This window comes from Coturnix japonica, chromosome 2 (assembly GCF_054131305.1).
Source record: "Coturnix japonica strain WE chromosome 2, WE-NBRP24, whole genome shotgun sequence".
Taxonomy (NCBI): Eukaryota; Metazoa; Chordata; class Aves; order Galliformes; family Phasianidae; genus Coturnix; species Coturnix japonica.
The window spans coordinates 125,887,952-125,908,478 of record NC_140664.1 but is presented as its reverse complement, the minus strand read 5'-3'; the positions used below and the strand labels follow the sequence as shown (position 1 = coordinate 125,908,478).

General features: G+C 42.4%; 1 protein-coding gene across 2 annotated transcripts; it reads right to left on the bottom strand.

Annotated features, from left to right (window-relative positions):
• Positions 1-4,732: 4,732 nt before the first annotated feature.
• Positions 4,733-19,593, bottom strand: MTPAP (mitochondrial poly(A) polymerase). 2 transcript variants are annotated; one of them, XM_015853200.3, is made up of 9 exons: positions 19,453-19,593; positions 17,199-17,371; positions 15,612-15,845; positions 15,075-15,299; positions 11,674-11,885; positions 10,094-10,320; positions 8,827-8,919; positions 8,667-8,740; positions 4,733-6,921 (listed from the first exon to the last, which is right to left on the bottom strand). In XM_015853200.3, exons 1-9 carry the CDS (start codon positions 19,580-19,582, stop codon positions 6,583-6,585), a joined length of 1,707 nt encoding a protein of 568 aa, XP_015708686.3. In that variant the 5' UTR covers positions 19,583-19,593; the 3' UTR covers positions 4,733-6,582. The 2 variants fall into 2 exon arrangements, with proteins under 2 accessions (XP_015708686.3, XP_085394914.1); XM_085538788.1 differs by lacking the exon at positions 17,199-17,371.
• Positions 19,594-20,527: the final 934 nt, after the last annotated feature.

Genomic DNA, 20,527 nt, shown 5'->3' with positions numbered 1-20,527 from the left:
TTTCTAACAATCCGGTGTCTAACGTGAAGTTTTCTCCGCAGGAACAGCAGTTCCTGCAGTTTTGCTTCTGTCCAACATAAGAAAAAGAGATATGAAATTGTAGGAATTGTTCCACCCTATGGAATGAGCAACACAAATGGGAGCCAATGTCTTTGTAATTGGTGTGCGCTGACCTGTCCCCATTTGGGCTGTGCTGATAATACCTACAGGACGTATTCTGGGAGCTGATCCATGAGAGATTCCAATACAGGGCTGCACTGTTTACATTTACTACAAATTTGTATGCACAAGAGAGCTCAGCATGGGAACAAAAACCCATCTCGGAAGGCTTTCTGTAAAACAAATTGAACATGATGTTCCCTATAGTAACAGTGGAAAACAAATCTTTTTCAAAGGGTAGAGTGCCTCAAAGAGTTTGCACCAAATTCCTGTTTTCTAATGGTGTTAGACACATCTTAGATGAACAAAATCCTTGAAAAGATGTGTGAGTACTGGTGAGGCCCACCACAACTGGCTGGCTGATCTCTCTGCAGGCCACAGAAAAGGCACTGCAGGCCATGGAAAAGGCAGGCATCTCCTAGAAGGAGCCCAGCAGAGGGCCACAAGGATGATAAATGGCCTGGAGCATCTCTCATATGAGGAAAAGCTGAGTAACCCTGGCCTGTTGAGCTTAGGGAAAAGACTGAGAGGGTAACTGATAAACGTTTATAAACATCTAAAGGGAGGTGGGAGGCAAATGGACAAGGCAACGTTCTCCATGATGGTATGAAGCAATTGGACAAGGAGTAATGGCCTAAAACTTGTACACAGGAAGTTCCATACAAATATACAGAAGAATTTGAAGGGTGACGGAGCACTGGAACAGTGAAAAGGGACAGGAGAAAAAGAACTAGGAAGGAAGGGAAATATTCATGATCAATAGCACAGGAGAGATTCCACAAGCAACTAGTGAGGAGAAAGGCAGACATGTACCTGCTGCAACCTCCTCCTGCAGGACAAACCTGGCAGAGTACTGTACTCCCACAGTGATACTGAATGATACCAGATTTGAAATGGTTAAAAATCCACTTGTCATTGAGGACTTCATAGTGGCATCAAACAAGCTGCCTGTTAGGTGTGGAGAAGTAGGCACCATCTAATCACAGAATCACACAGAACCACTGAATTGTTGGGGTTCGAAGGAAGCTCTGGAGATCATCTCATCCAGCCCCCCAGTTCATGTCGGAATGGCACATACCTGAACCAGTGTCTCCACACAGTGCTGTGCAGCCCTGCAGATGCTACCACACAGTCAAAGCCAGCTCAGAAATGTGCAATATGCCACTTTTCTGTCATGGCAGCCTTGTATTTACAGCCTGTGGTTTTCCTCCAGATCCTTTTAGAAATTAATCTTTAGGCTGCATTTGAACATCCTAATTGGGCTCATATGAGTGGCTGTAACTCGGCCAAGCTGGTGAGAGCAGCTTTCAGCTGTGAACAGTGAAGAGAGGGCTACTACAATCCCCAGTTAAGTGAGGCAGCAATTGAAAGTAAGTGATGGTAAGCAGTGACGGGAACAAGAGAGATTACAAGAATACCAAAAAGATGAAAGCTGCCTCAAATGTATGGATGCAAATGTGTGTAGTCCGGGGAACAAGTGGGAGGAATTCATGCTGTTGGTACATCAACATTGGAACAGCAAGACGATGGTGATGGAGGACCCAACATTGTGGCTGTGTCTCAGCCAAGAGCATTATGCACAAGTCCTCTCAGAGCCTATGGCTGAAGATCACAGCTTTGGAGTCCCACGAAGCCCCAGAGGAATAGTGGAATAGTAGCAATTGCAGCAGAACCCACTCCTGAAACTCTTGTGAGTGTCAAAATCTATGGAAAAGGAAAAAAAAACCAAAAAAAACCCCCAAAAAACAAAAAAAAACAAAAAACAAAAAAAAAAAAACAAAAAAAAAAAACAAAAAAAAGCAAACCTGGCAACAAGTGTGAACTTGAAGTTAATGTCCCAGAGAGCATTTAGTCAGGGCAAGGAACTTTGAAATGCTTCCAATTTCTCTCAACAATTAAGAGTCAGGGAATGTAAGACTGCACTAAAAAGTATTCCCAGTGAGGGGAAGGGGCAGGGGGTCAAAAATGTGTTTAATTTACTGATGTTCCTTACTCTGTGTTGCTGGGGAGGACACATGTATCACCAACAAGTCTGAGAACTAAAACTTACTGCCTCACTCTTGCTGAGACATCATTCAGAGCCTGTGAGCTTTCAAGTACAGACCGTCTCCACTCTGTTTTTTTGACAAACATCCAACCCTTGTTTTTACTGACAGAACCATATTGGTGGCTGCTAACCATCATCAGTGCAATAAGGCTGCTGCCCTCAGGAACTGTAATCACATCGTCCCTTTTGATTTGCTACATACACTCCTCAAGGTGTCATCCTTCACCTGCAGGTGGTTTCATGGCTCTTCCCTCGACCACGAGCTGCTCTCAGCTTCTTTCAAGGAAGCTGCCACAGGCTGATTCACACTGCCAATGAGAACTGCTCCTGCAGGCTTTGTCCAGCCTCCAGCACCCTGAACCTGCAGGTACCCAAAACAAACTTACATTGCTGCAGCAAAGCTTCTGACTTGTAGCTTTTCTATTCAGAAGTCGGCCTGTAGCCAGGACAATTGTTCAGAACTATTCCCAGAAGGGACAGACAGTCTAAACAGAAACGTGATGCTGAAGGGCTCTGCATATATAGCAGCCACATTTCACCCTGCCTTTTAAGGAATTATAAGCAGCTTGAATGCCTATGTACATTTACAAACAAACCATTTTGACCCAAAGTCTTGTTTCAGACTCATTCGACTGTATAAACAGAATACAAAGTTGATTGGTATTTGACTACAAGCATCTTATGTTTAAGTGTCAAAATTGTTATAGCCTTTCTATGGTGACACAAACCAGTGTGCATATAATGCAAGTAGTTATGTGCTATCACAGATGGGTTGTACGCTTCTGTCTCTGTTATGCCATTCTCTTAGTATTGCACTGCAATGGAATTCAGTTGGAAGAGACCTACATAGACCACAGCGTTCAGCCATCTGACCACACCAGGGCTAACCAAATGTTAAAGCACATTAAGGGTATTACCCACACGTCTCTTCAACAGAGCCCAGAACTGCACGCAGTATTTCAGGTGAGGCTTCATCAACCCTAAATACAGTGAGAGTTTTCTCTCTCTTGTCTGGCTGGCTACACTGTGCACAATGAATCCCAACAAAACATTTTCTTCGTTAACTACCAGGGAGCGCTGCTGGCTCACGCTGAGCCTGCCCTCATCCTCATCTCCCCAGCCACCCATCTCCACGTGTACCTGAGTCCAGCATTGCTCTGTACCAGCTGCAGAATTCAGCATTTTCCTTCGTAGAACATCGTGCTGCTGATGGTTGGTTGCCCAGTGCTCGGTTCCAGCGGGTCTGCTTCAGGCTTCTCATCCCTTCAGAGAGCCAGCAGCGCCTTCCCATTTAGCACTCTCAGTAAGTTTGCTGTTGATACACACCTACTCCCCAAACATGTAAGACCTTCAGTAAATGCCTGAGGGGTCCTTCACTCTGGTCCTGCAAACTGTGCTGATGCAACTGTTCTCTTACACTTTTGGTGAGCACAAATCATGCTCCCTTCGTCATGAGTCACGTCCCTCCAACTGACAGGACCAAGAACCCAAGAACTATCATTAATATTAAAAGCCAGGGCAAAAAGTGGATCAGAGGTCTCTGCTTTTTCCTCATTCCGATGTGTTAGGTAACTATCTTCATCAAGCATCAGCCCAACATTTCCCTTAGATCTTCTCTTGCTGCTGATTAAAAAATCGTTTCTGGTTGTCTGACACCACAATGGCCACTGTCAACTCGAGTTGTTCTCCTATTTTCTCCCTACAGCTGAAGCTCTTTAATCTCCCTGTGAAGCCTGACCTTACTTCCAGAGATCAGAGGTTATTTTGCTGCCCACATTCCAAAAGGAGTTCCCTGTTCATCAAAGTTGATATTCTCTTCTACTTGCTTGACACAACGGGATTGTTTGCTCCTGTGTTTTTAAAAGGTGGTTCTTAGGAAAAGTGCAGCTCTCACAGAGCTCCCAAACTGTCTAAAGCAGATTTAAAGCCAGGGGACGCTGCTCACTAGCTCTCTGAGAAGCTTAAAGTTAAGATCCAGGGTGGTAATGCTGCTGACCTCTTTTGAACTCAGCTATTTAATGATCACTGTGGCCGAAACATCCACCCACCATCGCACCTCCCACAAGACTTGCCTTAAGCTCAGAAGGCAGTTCTAGGAGGGCACCTTTCCTTGCTGGCTAAGCACTTGTGACAAGAAGTTACCTTCAGCGTGTTTGAGGAATTTTGCAGACTTGCTTGTTGCAGTACTAAAATATTCCCAGTTTATATCTGTGAAGTTTAAATCTCCCCAAAGGATGAGAGTTACTGATCCAGACATCTCTTAATTGCTTGTGGAATACCTTGACTGTGTCACCATGGATGGGTGACTGACAGCAGAAACACACAACAAAATCTGTTTGCTATCCTTCCCTTTAATCCTTGCTAGAGACTGTCTACCACATCACCTCTATGTGGGGATCCCTGTTACCCCTTCTACTTAGCAGGAGAAGAGACAGTTCTCAAGTACTCAGCATCACCCTAATCTTCAAAAGGCTTCCAAGTCTACTGCATAGGAAACAGAAGAAAACGTATCTAGGGTCTATAAAGTTTAAGTGAGCAGCAGACTGTTTACTGCATCCATGCCAAGCTTGCTATGAAAAGGTTTGTATTAGCACCAATAATAAGTTACAGTAAACTTCATCCAGTCTCCAAACAAGTTCATACACTAGCACAGAGATTTAAGCAGAAAGCTAAGTTTGAATTTCAAGGCTCGAGGAAGTTGACACAAGAATTAATTCCCGTGACTGAGATAATAAATCCATAAGTCATTCTTTGATAAAACATTTATAAGTGTGAAATGGACACATACGAATATTATTTTAAAATTCAAATAAATTAATATAGCATTGATCTGTTCCTCAAATTCTGTTTAGACTGTTAACTGCTGAACAATACTTCTCCCTACCCAGCAGTGTTTGCACAAATACTCTTGAATTACACACTATTGCCCATATGATCTCTAATAAACATACCTCAGGGTAAAGAGACACACTTCAAATGATAACAGCAGTTCTGGCAAACAAAAAGAAAGCCCACAACAAAGCATATAGCATTACAGCATTAAAGAATCTAAAAATACTGAAAATGAAACAGTTATCATAAACATGAATATTGCATCTGTATGATAATCTCTGATTTGCGGTAATTCTTGTACAGCACTTCTTTAAGAGTCAGAACAGTCTGTGTAATCGTTCTTATCATGCTTGCCATTTAGTTTTAATGCATCAGTGGCACAAACTGGGAAGGCAGAATAATCACAAATCTACCTGAAAATCTGTCATTTGTCTGCCCTCTTTCCACTTCTCTTTTCGTCTTCATTCCTTCCAGCCCTCTCAATACTCCTCCAAAAACACTCTCCTGTGGTATAAGCACAGACAACTCAATGCTTTCTTCAAGACAATGAGAAAAGTTGACTCTTTCTGGCCTACCTGATCTGAAACATGGACAGTCAGCAATCCCCTGAATATCTGAAAAGTAAGACAGGACTGTGAACTCAAGCATTGGTATTGGATTCCCTGTGGAATCTCACAAAGGACAAAGAGAGAAACAAATAGTGTGAGGAAGGTTTTGGTGCTGTCCAGTGGGCAGGAACTTTCAGGATTATTGATAAGGCCAGAAGGGCACCAAAACATCCCCTACTGGAATCTGAAATACAAGCTCAAGTTGAAGACAAAATGGGAAACATTAACAGAGAAGTATGACTGGAAGCAACCCCTATGCATATAACAAAAAATGAAGATTTGGTTAAAGAAGTTTGAGAATAGGTGGTAAACATGAGAGCACACCCACGCTTCCAACACAAAACAGGAGCTCTATCCTTGGAGAGCAATAACCTATGAAACCGTAAACCCTGTTATCTAATTCCATCCTCTTTATTTTTGTCTTAGCTCTATCCCCACGAACTGAAAACAATTACAAAAATAGATACATGCTCTTCAGTTTTACTGGATTCCTGCATGTGACTGCAGTGGAAGCAATGGTGCAAACATTCATCCTCTTTTAAGATGCGCTTTCACTGATAGGTGGTTGTTTCCTGAGCTTTTACTTAACCAAAAAGAATGAACCAAAACAATTCCCAATGGCTTTTTTCCCGTTCTTTTTTCATCCGATTTTTTTTCATTTTTGAAGAGTGCCCAATCAAAGTCTATTTCCAAAATATAGCCGTAAAATTTGCATTTTAATGCTCTTCATTCACAAAACAGATGGAAAAATGAAGAGTAAAGGAGGAGATAATATACAGAAAGAATGTAGACCTCTACAAAAGCATCACAATGACAACCAGAGGTCACCCAACTCTCCAATTCACCACAAAAGAAATATTAAAAGCAATATTCTCCAGACCGTGTCACATTCAATTCCTAAAACAGAATAGCAGCTACTGTGTTCTGTGCTGAAAGTCACTTCCCCACTGCTTTCTGGAGGTTGTTTGCATCACTTAACTTTAAAGAGTCCAAGAGGCTTTTGATTGTTTCACTTCCTATTCCCTTTGTCCTATTCTTCATTGTGTTTCGATTACTTTTTCCAAATGGTATCAGTACGGCTGCCAGTCCCCAGGGCTCCTTATTGACCATTTGCTGAGTTTTATCTTCCTTCTGTAAAATCCAGGCACTTTCTCTGGCCACAGCTACAAATTTCTCCAGCTGTGGCTGATTAACATTCTTGCTGATATTAAGGTCTTGTTCAAAGGGATTCCAGATATAAAGAGGAGACGACTCAGGTTTATTTACTTCCTTTCCCTGCAGATAGCGTAAAGAAAAATACTAAGTTGCACATATGCATTATATGCTGAGCAAGTAACAAATCACTTGAGTGATTACATTAAGAGTTTTTTTGACCCAGAAGACCACTTTCTGGGGAAAAAAAGAAAAGGCACTATTAATCAACTTAATTTTCCTGTCAATCTGAGTGTATGACTCCTGTCCTCTAAATCCTTAGTAGCTGCTTTCCTTGCCACACTGAACTTAAGATTTCCTTCAAGGTAATAATGTACTACAACAACAACTCACCCTGTCTTTTTGGCCATTCTCCCATTTGCTTTTCCACAAACCTCAAACTTCACTCACTGAAATCTACTCCTACCCTCATCTGTGTATGGGCAGCATGAGTATCAAATTAATGTGCACAGCCTGGTCTGACAAATGACTCAATGAGCTTAACCTGTTGAAATCATTTCTCCCACAGCACTCACTAAGAGCTGGTATAGCAAAGCAAGATTACTGCCTTGACTGAAATTGTCCCCAGTTCAGTTTGTCATTTAAGTACAGAGCTATTTAGACCATGATCCACTTTTGTGTACTTAGTATAGTAGAATACAAGTTGTTATCAACTATGTAGTTTGCTATTTATACATGCTTCCATCGCATTACTTATCAGCACTCCTCAGCTGACTTTCTCTGCATTACTACATTGCTCTGTACCACCTTTACAAGCCTTCCACTGCATACCCTAGCAGGAACCTAGCGGCTAATGCTAGTCCAGAAGTGTTCACATGCATGCTGCACACCCTTGCTCCAGGGGTAGGACAGCTAGTTAAACAGAAGAACATCTGCAACACAGGCAGTTCTTCTATCCAATTCAGGATCTGCACAAGGAGGTTATTTTGTTTTGTCTTTTAACTCATCTTTTAAGGTGTAGTGGCAAACAATAGTTACCCAGCTTCATTAATTTGTACCTAGATCAATCAGAAAAACAAACAAAAAACTTTTACGCCAGAAACTGGGAGCGTTCAAGTAGGAAATGAAACACAAATGAGAGTGACTACATGGCAACACTGCACTGAAACCTCTGAAACAAGAAGCCCAGCAGAAACAGGTACCAGTAGTTACTGCATTTACGTATACTTGACTATTACACTTTCATATACATATACACACAGATCCCCAAGGAGCATGACTTAATTATGTAAAGAAAACAAGATTACAGCACAGATCTCTTGGTAAGCGTACAATCACATTATCTGTCACGCTCACTGAGTTGTAACTATGCTTACTGAAGGTTGACGGTAACTACAGTAAGAAACAGAAGTGTGAAAAGCAAGTTTCAAAACTCAGTTTAAATTTTCATGTGGACACTGTTTGGATTCGTACTTGCAACCTTAAATGCAAAGTTTTTCAGTGTGATGGGTTTGTCACTGACTTGCTATGACAGACATTGTGACATTTTAAAAGTTCCTGCTTTTGAAAACAGTCACTTTTTATACAGGGTGGTTACAAAAGAATCATAAAGACTTTGCATTATAGTTTCTGCTGTCCAACATATACAAGTAGTGACACAGCACCATTAAGAATGCTACAGTAGATGATCACGGCTTGAGAAGAAAACTCTTCCTTCAAACAGAAGACTCACTTTCTGGAAACAACCAATTTGAATGCACTTTGCATAGATGCTTGAAAATGAAAGTAGTTGTTTAACACAGGCAGTTTCGCAAACTGTAGACAATAAGAGTTTAATGGATAATGATGAGAGATTAAAATTCATTTACCTTTCGAAGATTTAAGGAATTCTTTCTGAAGTCAAAGTTTCCAAAGTACTGAAAGAAGTCACACAGCAACTCGTCTAACGGAGAGAAAACCAACCAGCAATAAGGAAATGTTTATTTTCAACATGCTCAGAAAAAGCAGAGTTAATGAAGATTTACCTACCAAGACTTTCTGTATTTTTTGTAGGCTTAATCTTGCTTAAGTCACTAACAAATGAGCAATCATAGCCTCCAATTACGTGTTTGTCTTTTTCATCTGTAACAGAAGTTAAAAGCAAATTTTGAAGAGATAAAAAATAAAATGCCATTGTACATAATAAAAATCCAGAAATAAGACATGATAGAATTCAAGGAGTAAAGCAAATTACAAATTCGTAAGCAAACTTCAAGGTTAAGATTCAACTTAAATGGTTAAAGATTTACATGGAGAAACAAATCTTTGGGCAAACTAAGGGAAAGAAGCATGAGGAAATGATGTGTTTTCAAGAAACTACAGGAATAAGGTGTATGACATCCATATCTCTCTGAAGTCTTAGCAACAAACACAGCATCTCTGCATGCATAGCGTTATAATACAGTACAATGTTCTGAGGTTAATAACTACACAAGGGCATGAACAATTACACTCAAGTGTCCATCCTCCTTTTCAGAAAAGCTATTAGGAATGTCTTGTAAAAATCTCATAAATGGCTGTACTATTATTCTGCGCATACAAGTGCCTGATTTATTTTGAGAGTCTGTTAGTAACTGCTAATGGGAACATTTAAAACGATTTTAAAGCAACAGAAAGCAGATCATCTTCCCAAAGCTTTCACAGAAGCTGTGGAAAAAAGTGAGGAATCAAGAATTTGGGACATCATTCTCCATGCTTTGTTCAATTAGCTGAAGATTAACACGCCCTGAAACTGAGATACTGAAACAGTCACAACAACTTGCCTGTTAAGGTAAAAAATTACTTGCAATTGCCCTGAATAGTCTCAAGCACATTAACAAATAAATGGGAAGAAAATATTGGTACATTTGGAGTCTGTAAAACAATACATACATCGATCAGCGCAAAATCCTTAAAAACTGCAGAGACTTTTGAAATCTTATGAATCTGCAGCAAAATACAACAAACAACAAAAAGAAACAGGTGGGAGCACTGGGCAAATAAATGATTTTAAGTTGCCCAAGGCACAGAACAGAATTGTGAATAAGCCCCTGAGCAGAATTAAACACTGTACTGACAGCTGATTCGTTTGCATTTTAGGATAAAGTATTTTTACAAAAAGTGCACGTGAAACTTATGCGTTCCCTCAAACATAAGGCAGACAGTGCATGTTGCTACTGGAGAGCACAAGGAAATGGCTTGGATTTATTCCTAACCTCACCAAGTTAAAATAATTGTGTGAAAGACATGGAGGCATTTTTCAAACAGCTGCTCTTACCTGCCAGCTCTTTAAGTTGGTCTAGTGTTGGAATGATGGGTGGCGATCTCTTTTGCAGAAAAAACATGATCATCATGGTTAAAGAGAAGTTTGTAATCCAGGTACCGGGCACGCTGTTTGTAAGCCCATGAACACGGGCCCAGCATCGTAAACTGAACACCAGAGCTCTTACACGGGGATCAAGACAGCCGTAGATATACAGGAGTTCTGAACATTTTATAGCAATGCTGGGGAAGAAAAAGCATAAGATGTAAATAATAACGCAGTTATTATTGTTATGCCAGGGCTGGCTGCTCAGCACTAGATTATCAGTTACAAGGGACGAGGGTATCCATATAAAAACAAAGAAAGAAACAAACAAAAATCCACACAACGTTTATTCATGAAATAAAAGAGATGAAAGCGTCTGAAATTGTCCAGGATGATAAATCTGACAACCTTTTATTTCCAGTCTTGCACCGAATTCCTCTAAAAATTCACCAAGGCATTTGGGGTCAGCTGCTGCATCAAAGCCTTCTAATACCTGCACTTCTAAAGTCTCAACTGCAAAGTTCTTGTGTCCATAAGGATGTGTTATTTCTTCAAGTAACAATACTCTCACTGTTGCACCAAACCAACCTTTGCAGAGAATTACAAAAAAACAATTTGCATGGAAACCTATGCTGACTATCACCATAAAATAGGCGTTAATGTTATGACAGTACTGATCAAATATCACAGAACTCCTGTATGTTCTGAAACAGAACACGGGGTAATTCAGAAAATACAGTCTATGATGTGACTGCATCTGATGTGTGCAAATCACAGTGTGTGTAGTAGGTGAATCAAAAAGAATTTTGGAAGGGAACCACTAGAATCACCAATCCCTAACAAATAAAAATGATTATATACTTGCTTTTAATTATATGCACATATGCTAGCGCTACAGGTGGATACTGGATGCAGGTGGTTATTTCTTAATAAAGTAAGTGACAGCAAAACAAAGCAAATGAGCAACTGTCAACCACTGGTCACCTAAAAACATGGGAGCAAGCTGAGAAAGGGAAAAGATGCAGAGAACAATTTGTGAGAAGCCTGCTCCCTCTATTGGGTGCTGTTACGAATGGTACAAATGATGGTGAAACTTCAAGCTGCTTTCTAATGCACAAAGTTAATGCAGCATTCCAGATATTCTGCCAGTAAAAAGGATGCAGATGCCAAAATAACTAGAAATCCAATGACTGCAGATCAGCTGATAATTACAATTATCATGATGCAGCTGCTTAGTTTGGAAAGCAATCCAAACAAGGTTTTGCATATACACGTACACAAAGAGATGACTTAATGTCTGCTTTCAGTTCCTGACAAGCCAACCTTATTGGGTAGGGTGTTTTTCAGGTCTTCAGTTTCTCCTAGCAATAATTTTCTTTATTAGAGAAACAGATATTTAGCACATTGGGAAACTAAGTTCTAATAGGCAAAAATATCCCTTTCAGACCCAACATTTTTATTTGACATAAACACGGAACTGAATAGAGTGAACTGTTCTCGTGTTTCCAGAACTTACTATTCATCCCAAACCAATTAAAACCAGGCGTTACCTGTTGCTCACTGACAGATCGCACTGGAATCCTGTTGGTTGATGGGAGAACTTCACCAGGGGGCAGCGAGCGTTGAGGATCTTCTGTACACTTGAATACCCAGGACCAAAATTGTCAAGACAATCACCAATTATAGACAGAATCTTCTGAGTTGCTAATCTTTCTGATGGTAATCTTTTCATCTGATACTCTATTTCGAAGGGACCTTTTTTCTAACAAAAGATTTTAAAAAGCAAACTGTTAGTTCTGGAACTGAAGAGAAATTTAAGAATACTTCTGCAAGACTATGAGAATTTGCAAAGTGGTTTGTACAGTGAATTTTGCAGAGCAGCCAGCAGAACTTGTAACAAACTAAACCATACTGATTTTTCTTGTACCATTCTTTTCTCAGTGATTCAATTTTTCTCATGTTAGTAGTGAGTAACTTACTGTGAAGTTTTTCTGATGCGGATATAATGCTACTACATTACCTAGAACAGCTCGTTCTGGAATTCACAACACAACACGACTGAAAATGGAAGGTATTAAAGAACACCTTGCAGACAAGCAAAACACTTCAAAAGTCAAAGACCTTGCAACAACTTCCCACACATTCATTTCAGGAACTGAAATTTGTGTCCCCATGATAACAACAACGGTAACCTTTCCTTGCTGCCAACAGTTCTCCAGCTACAGTATGTGTGGGCATACCAGGAGAGTGCTCTCCAGCCCCACTGGGCTGTGCAACTGCACGCTATGGCAGCACTGGCTCAAAGCAAAAGGAGCCCACAGCTATGAACTCTGAAGGAGGTAACAGGAAAAAAAAAAGGCAGGGACTTGGCTGATACACAGGCATGCTGGTGTTTGTACCTCTACATGACAGAAAAACATCACCATGTGCCTTCCTGGGCAGTTCAATATCTTAAAAGGTGGATGGACTTTCTTCATGATAAAACAAATGCTCTCAGTCAGTTGAACTTACAGATGGAGCTTTGGTTCCTCTTGTGGGAGAATGAAGTACTGACACCACTTACTCCATCCCTGTGATTCTCCATCAGTTTTTACCATGCTGCTCAAAACAAGTCTGGACTAACTACTACTAACTTAAGCCAAGTTTATTAATCGTTCTCTAACATTCTGCAATTTCTAGGCACGTCACCACTTCAGGATTAAAAAACAAAGAGAAAAGTTATTAATAAATGGGCAGCTGTGATTACATTCACCTCCACACTTGATTTGCAGAAGTTTTTCAAAACCACAAGTAAAAAGTTGACCTCTTGGGATAAAAGACAACAGCAAATGCTCTTTTCCATGGCATTAATGCAGGACTTCTGCAGAACAGTGACTGATTTGATGTCCTCTTTTCCAGCTTTCACATATGAAGTAATACAGAATCACAGAATTGTAGGGGTTGGAAGGGACCTCTAGAGATCATTGAGTCCAACCCCCCTGCCAAAGCAGGCTCCCTACACCATGTCACACAGGTAGGCATCCAGGCGGGTCTTGAATATCTCCAGAGAAGGAGACTCCACCACCTCCCTGGGCAACCTACATTTTAGGTACAGTCATTTTTCTCAGAACTGGGATTAATGCTTTGCTGAAGTGCACATGCTCAGAGGAATCATATGCTTAACAATCCAAGACAGTTTTTAATGCCAGTATGACAGAACAACTGATATATGCATATGAAAAGGATTAAAACAAATGTTTTAATGGGAAAGATGTTTTCACACCTAACATCTACCATGACCCACTGCCTTTTTTCCTTAGGCTTGGTGTGCGATTCTGAAATCATCTTCTACTGCAGGACTGCCTTCAGAGTATGTGTATTCCTTATGAAGTATGACATGGAAGAAGGATTTTATTGCTGCAGAGCATCAGTACCAAACAACAGCTAGTTACAATATGTGCTTTGAAAACAGGCATTTCATAATTCAAAGATTTTTTCCCCAAAACTCAAGAGGCAACTAAATGTAAAGGGCACTTGGACTATAACCTTCCCAACAAACTCTCAGTGATCCTGTCCATCAGCTGACATCTTCCATTGCATTCGATCACTGCAATCAAAATGAAAACTAAGAACGTTTGAAGGCATATTTCTTTAAAAATCAAATACAGGGCAAAACAGAAGTAGTGCAGAAAGGCTGAGCAAATCTCAATCTTCAAAAGCTTTAGGCCATTGTCATCTTCTAAGAGGAAAACAAAACTAGTTTTCCCCAAGCTATTACTATATAAATGAAGAGAACAGATTTCAAAATGCCAGAATCACTTTATTACCAATTCAGAATCCACTAAGAATCCCAACTTCTTCACAGGATACTTGCGATCCAAATCCCCCTTCTTCCTGTCCCAATTCTCACCTCCTTCTTTCATATTTCCGTCTCCAATTCAAAAGGACAATTACACTATCCATAGTCAAAAAACAGCAGAAGAGACAAGAGCCTTTCAAAAATGCCTTGCCTGGTCATTTCCCATTCTTTATGCCTGTGTACAACCTACTCTAAATAACCCTTATGATTTAAAGCTGCCCAAATCCCAACATGAAGTATTTGACACTTGGATACACAGTACAAATTTCTACATTCTCATATGGGTGAAGACACAGCTAAGATTAAATTTGATATGTGTGCTGATAAAGGCAACACTGTTCCCTGAGCATTGCTTATTGGCAGTCCTGTGTAACCACCCAACTTCTCAAGGTACACATGGAAATTCTGCACTTTGGTCAGCAAATTCAAGTGAACATATTTCAGTTTCAAGCCTTTACACTTGCTTAGTAAGCATCAGTTGTCTTGGTGCTTACTGCAGTGTTATCAGTGAGATAATCAAATAATTACAAAGTACGTTATGGAAAGTGTGACAACTAAAAATATCTGCATTATTAATTGGTTCAATTCCTGTTTCACTCCTAGCTCCTAGTCCCAGCACATCTCAGGTTCCTTCCAATAGTAAGCCAAACCTATTCCCTTCTCAATGAAACCACGCAATGTTAACATGATGAACTCTCTCTGGACAGACCCTGCAAACATGAACAGCACTAACTACAATTATCCACCACCCAGCAGGTCTCAACACCTCCACACACACTTATAGGAATGTTTCTGTAGCATTATTACAGTAACTTCTTTATCTGAGGAAAAACAATCCGACAGCACTCTCAAAACGCACACGCGCACAGATGCATATGATTATTATGTATCAGGATAGAGAGGACCCTAAAAATCCCAGATAAGCAAGGATGAAGCCCAGCAGCTCCAGAAAAGAAAAATACAGCAGGACTGGAAGGTCTGGTATTGCTGAATCAGCCTTGGAGGATGAGTGTTTTCTTCAGCCTGACAGTACACACACAGTCTGCACAACCAGTGAATTATTTTCTTTCTATTACAAAGAATGAAGACTGGAGCCACACAACATCACCTTACCATTTGTGTAGCACGCTTCTGTATATCACGGAAGTCCAGAAACATGTCCACATCACATCCCAGTTTGCCAAAGGTGTTCACTGAAGAGCCAAATGGCTTTACAGTGCTGTCTGGAAAATAGGCGCGTGCAAAATCCCGAACCAGAGAACAGGCCAAGTATCGGAGCTTGATGTTTTCTTCTGTAAGTTGATACTCGTTCAGCAGAATGTACATTTGACTGCTTATCTGTTTAAGGAAATAAACATTGCAAAAACTTAACAACTCATCTTCTGCCTATCAATATACATTTTCATCCACTTACTACCACCGCAATTAGAAGATTTTAATTTAGTCTCAAACAGGTTTGCTTTCTATAGAAGAAAAAATGACTGATACTTGCACTGAAACACATTAATTATGTCTATTTATGACAGCCGTTGACACAACTCTAACAGGAGTTATTTTTTCAACAGAAAAAAATACTTTAAAAGCTTCACATGACCATTTGCAAATGTTACATGGACAAGGTTCGTTTCATTAGAGCAAACTTATACTTACACTGTCTGCAGAACAGAGCTTTGGAATAAGCTCATTCACTGGAATGTGAGACTGAGGAGAGAGGTTTACTGGCCTTTCTTCAGCAGCTTGACTCCCGGGGTTTTTCAGTGTGAAAGTAAAAAGTCTGGATTTATATGGGACGACATGATGCTCAGCAGCCTTTGGAATTCCAGTAACGGCCTGTAGTGAGGTTACACTGCTCTTCTCAGAAAATTCTATTAAAGCATTAACACCCTGAAACATTACAGATAGAAACAGTGTTAGATAAATGCATATGAGCACTGAACTGATTGCATTCATGTTATTCAGATCTGCCTGAGAATACTGTGGCATCTGAGCAAGAGTCCTGAAGCTAAATGTCAGCTTCTGTACAGAATCACAGAATGACCCGGGTTGGAAGGGACCTCAAGGATCATGAAATTCCAGCCCCCTGCCTAGCAGGGCCACCAAACTTCCACAATTACTAGATCAGGTTGCCCAGGACCCCGTCCAACATGGCCTTGAACACTGCCAAGGACAGGGCATCCACAATGCCCCTGGGCAGCCTGTTCCAGGATCTCACCACTCTCCTAGTGAAGAACTTCCCCCTAACATCCAACCTAAATCTTCCCTCTTTCAACTTAAATCCATTACCCCTTGTCCTGCTATTATCAGTCCCTTCAAAGAGTTTGCTCCCCTCCTGGACATCGGTTCCCTTCAGGTACTGAAAGGATGCAATGAGGTCAGCCCGCAGCCCTCTTTTCTTGGTAGCTAGCACTAAACATCTACCTCTAAAAAGAAACATAACAAAGGGTTAGCTCTATTTTTCAGACAATTAACAGCATGACATTAAAATTTCAAAGATTTGGAATAAAACAGGTTGTGAGAGTCACTTAAAAACAGGCATCGCTTAGGTAACTTAAATACACAGATTTGTTGTGCAACATCGGCCCCATCTGGAATACTGTGTCCAGGTATGGCGCCCTCAGTACAAGAAAGACATAGAGCTGTTGGAGAGGGTCCAGAGGAGGGTCATGAGAATGGTCAGGGGGCTGGAGCATCTTTCTATGAGGACAGGCTGAGGGAGCTGGGCTTGTTCAGCCTGGAGAAGAGAAGGCTGCAGGGTGACCTCATTGCAGCCTTTCAGTACCTGAAGGGAACCTGTAACCAGGAGGGGAGTAAACTCTTAGAAAAGGCCGATAATAGGACAAGGGGAAATGGTTTTAAGTTGAAAGAGGGAAGATTTAGGTTGGATGTTAGGGGGAAGTTCTTTACTAGGAGAGTAGTGAGGTCCTGGAACAGGCTGCCCAGGGAAGCTGTGGATGCCCCGTCCTTGGAGCTGTTCAGGGCCAGGTTGGACGGGGCCCTGGGCAACCTGATCTAGTAAACATGGAAGTTTCGTGGCCCTGCCAGGCAGGGGGGGGGTTCATGATCCTTGAGGTCCCTTCCAACCCAGGTCATTCTGTGATTCTGTGATCTTGTAAACAATAATAAAGACAAACACCAGTCGAACATATTGTGTATAATATGCACAGCTTAGATGTATGAAGCCTTGACCAGATGACAGTGATTCTTTTCTAGATTTAAGTTGTACTGTCAGCTACTTACACGATTTTCAAAGAAGAAATAATTGTCAATTTTTCCATGGCTGGATAAATACTGCAGTAATTTTTTTTCATTAAGTTTTGATGGGCACCTAATTAAAACACTCCGATCCGCCTGCTCCAATCGTTCTGTCTGAACCTCAGTGAATGTCTTCTTCCTGGTACTGACTTCAGCATCTGCAAGAAGAAACAAACATCAAGTTTTCCTTCTGCACAAAGACTTAAAGCTGATTTTTGTTCTATCCTTTGGGATTGAACAACTAAACAAAGGTTTGCTCTTGCAGTCTGGAAGAATCACAGCAAAACAGAAAACCCCAGAGAGAATGAAATACATTCAGAAGTGTATTTCTCTCACAAATATTTACATTTTCTAAGAACAAAGTATAGAAAATGTAGGATGGAAACAATATTGTCTTTCCTTGGTGCCACAGGACATTTGATATGAGGAATCTCTACTGTTCTCTGATTTGCTACTCACCATTAAAAACTCAGCACATGAGTCTAGCAACAAGGTACCCAGCAACGGCACCAGACAGAGCTACACTACTGACAAGCTGCCCTGGAAAGATGTGGTGGCCTCTTTGCCACCACAAAAACAACACTTTCACCCTCGGAACAATTTTACATTTGCGTATTTTTACACCTCATCACCTTCCTTTACAGCAAACTCCCACACAACGTTTTCTTTTCATATTATACTTTCAGCGACTCACTTCAAATAACTCGTAGATCGGTCACACCTTGCCACATTACCAGCAATCTACACTGCTGCTGACAGCCAACAAAATCAACATGGAAATAAGACATGCTGGAATATCCAGAAACAGAGAAAATTTTCTTGTTAACTGCATGCAGACAAAGGGGCCACATCCCAAACCTGAATTATAACCACAACCCTGCACAACTCAAGCTAATCAAATGACCACATCACGTTCGATGTCGAAGGCTCCCTGTTCGCACTATCACTCATAATTCAAATTGGAAAGACTGAGAGCATGCAGCTACTTCCCTATGGCTACCACTAAATTCAGCAGATGTGTTCTGGCATCTCTTCTTGTTTCTAAGCACAGCACGATTCCAGATGATTGCATTTGTTTTAAGTGATTGAGAATCAGTCCTCACTGCTTTCTTTCTTCCTCAGTACAATGTTTCAGGTTTGTGCCACAGTCTTGCAGTCACCAAACAGATGCAGGCCTGCACTGCTGCTGGCTTCCAGCGGTGCTCAATGCACCCTAACGGTGCCCTCCGTGTGCTGACGCTGACATACCTGTTCACATAGCACGGAGCAAGCCAGGTGAGACAAATGACCCCTGATGCATACACCAAAGAAAGCTGGATGTACTCCTTCACCCAACTTGCTCCATGCTTCTTAACCCAAGGACACACAGTAAACAACTGTGGTTTTTCTATGTGACTGTCATTCACAGAATCACAGAATGACCCGGGTTGGAAGCGACCTCGAGGATCATGTAGTTCCAACCCCCCTGCCTGGCAGGGCCACCAAACATACACCTTTACTAGATCAGGTTGCCCAGGGCCCCGTCCAACCTGGTCTTGAACACCTCCAAGGACGGGGCATCCACAACCTCCCTGGGCAGCCTGTTCAAGGGCCTAACCACTCTCCTAGTGAAGAACTTCCCCCTAACACCCAACCTAAATCTTCCCTCTTTTAACTTAAAACCATTTTCCCTAGTCCTGCTATTGTCAGCCCTTTTGAAGAGTTTACTCCCCTCCTGGGAGTAAGTTCCCTTCAGGTATTGAAAGGCTGCAATGAGGTCACCCCGCAACCTTCTCTTCTCCAGGCTGAACAAGCCCAACTCCCTCAGCCTGTCCTCATAGAGGAGGTGCTCCAGCCCCCTGATCATTTTCGTGGCCCTCCTCTGGACCCTTTCCAAAATCTCCGAATGCTGATCTCTCATTCTACAGCCTGACCTTCCCTGCTCGCTCAGCTGGCTCCCACACAACGCCTCTCAAGCTACGAGCATCCACGTGGCCGCCTAATGCCTTTCCAGCTGTGAACCAAGCGCACAGGCCGCAGGCTCGCTGCAGGGACCGACCTGCATGGCACAGCCACAGCCACAGCAACCCGCTCAGGCCGCACTTCGAACCCCCCGCCCTAAGGCGTCCCCAGCCGGCACGCCGCGACCCATGGACGCCCCAAGGCCTCACCCGGAGCGCCACCACTCCTCCCCCCGCCCCAAGTGAACAAACGACGGCCCAAATCGAGCGGGGAGCGCGGCTAGGCCCGCAGCCCTCACCTGCCTCCTCGGCTCCGGCCGCCCGCTGCAGTGCGGGCCCCGAGGAGCCGAGGCGGGCGGCCGCAGGGCCGGGGGGCAGCAGGCGGCCCCGCAGCGCGCACAGAGCCCGCCCGCCCGCGCGCTGCGCCATCACCCGGCCGTACCGCGCCGGCATCGCGCATGAGCACAGCGACCGGACTACGGCGGCCGGACGAGCTCAGAGCTCAGAGCTCAGCACGGCGGGTACGCGCTGCTCACAGAACGAGCCTTCACAGAGTCACAGAACGACCCGGGTTGGAAGCGTCCTCAAGGATCATGTAGTTCCAACCCCCCTGCCTGGCAGGGCCACCAAACATACACCTTTACTAGATCAGGTTGCCCAGGGCCCCGTCCAACCTGGCCTTGAACACCTCCAAGGACGGGGCATCCACAGCCTCCCTGGGCAGCCTGTTCCAGGGCCTAACCACTCTCCTAGTGAAGAACTTCCCCCTAACATCCAACCTAAATCTTCCCTCTTGCGTGGATGGAAGCACAGCTTTCATCTGAGCGATTAATTAAAAAGGAGAAATCAAACGCGTCTAAGCAGTCGTATATATAAGAACTGTTGGCACACCAGTAACATAGGTTAGGGTGATAGTGCCTGGTTAGCAGCATTCCTTCAGGTTAGGGGTGAGCTGCGCTCTTGTATGTGTCCTGTGGGGAATACAATTGTGCAACTTATCCTGATTCTGTATCCCCGGATGACCCAGAGGCTGCTTGTAAAACTGCCTTTCAATTAATACCCTGCGTATGTACTTCACAGAGCGTGAACTTTGGTTTCCTCCATCTCTCCATACCACATACACGAGCTTCCTCAGGAATCCTATGGTGCATCCTTCCCAAATTCATTGATGTGTGGTGGAAGAAACTCCTCCTCTTTCTCCCTCTGAAGCTGATCTAAAAAAAGAAAATGGTTTCATTAAAATTAATTGTGGGTTTAGGAAAACTAACAACGCAGGCATGTTCCTGGAAGAAAACCAGTGTGCTGTGCATGAAGGATGTGTTACTCAGCCTTAACCTAGAATCATACAATCATTTGAGGTGGAAGGGATCCTTA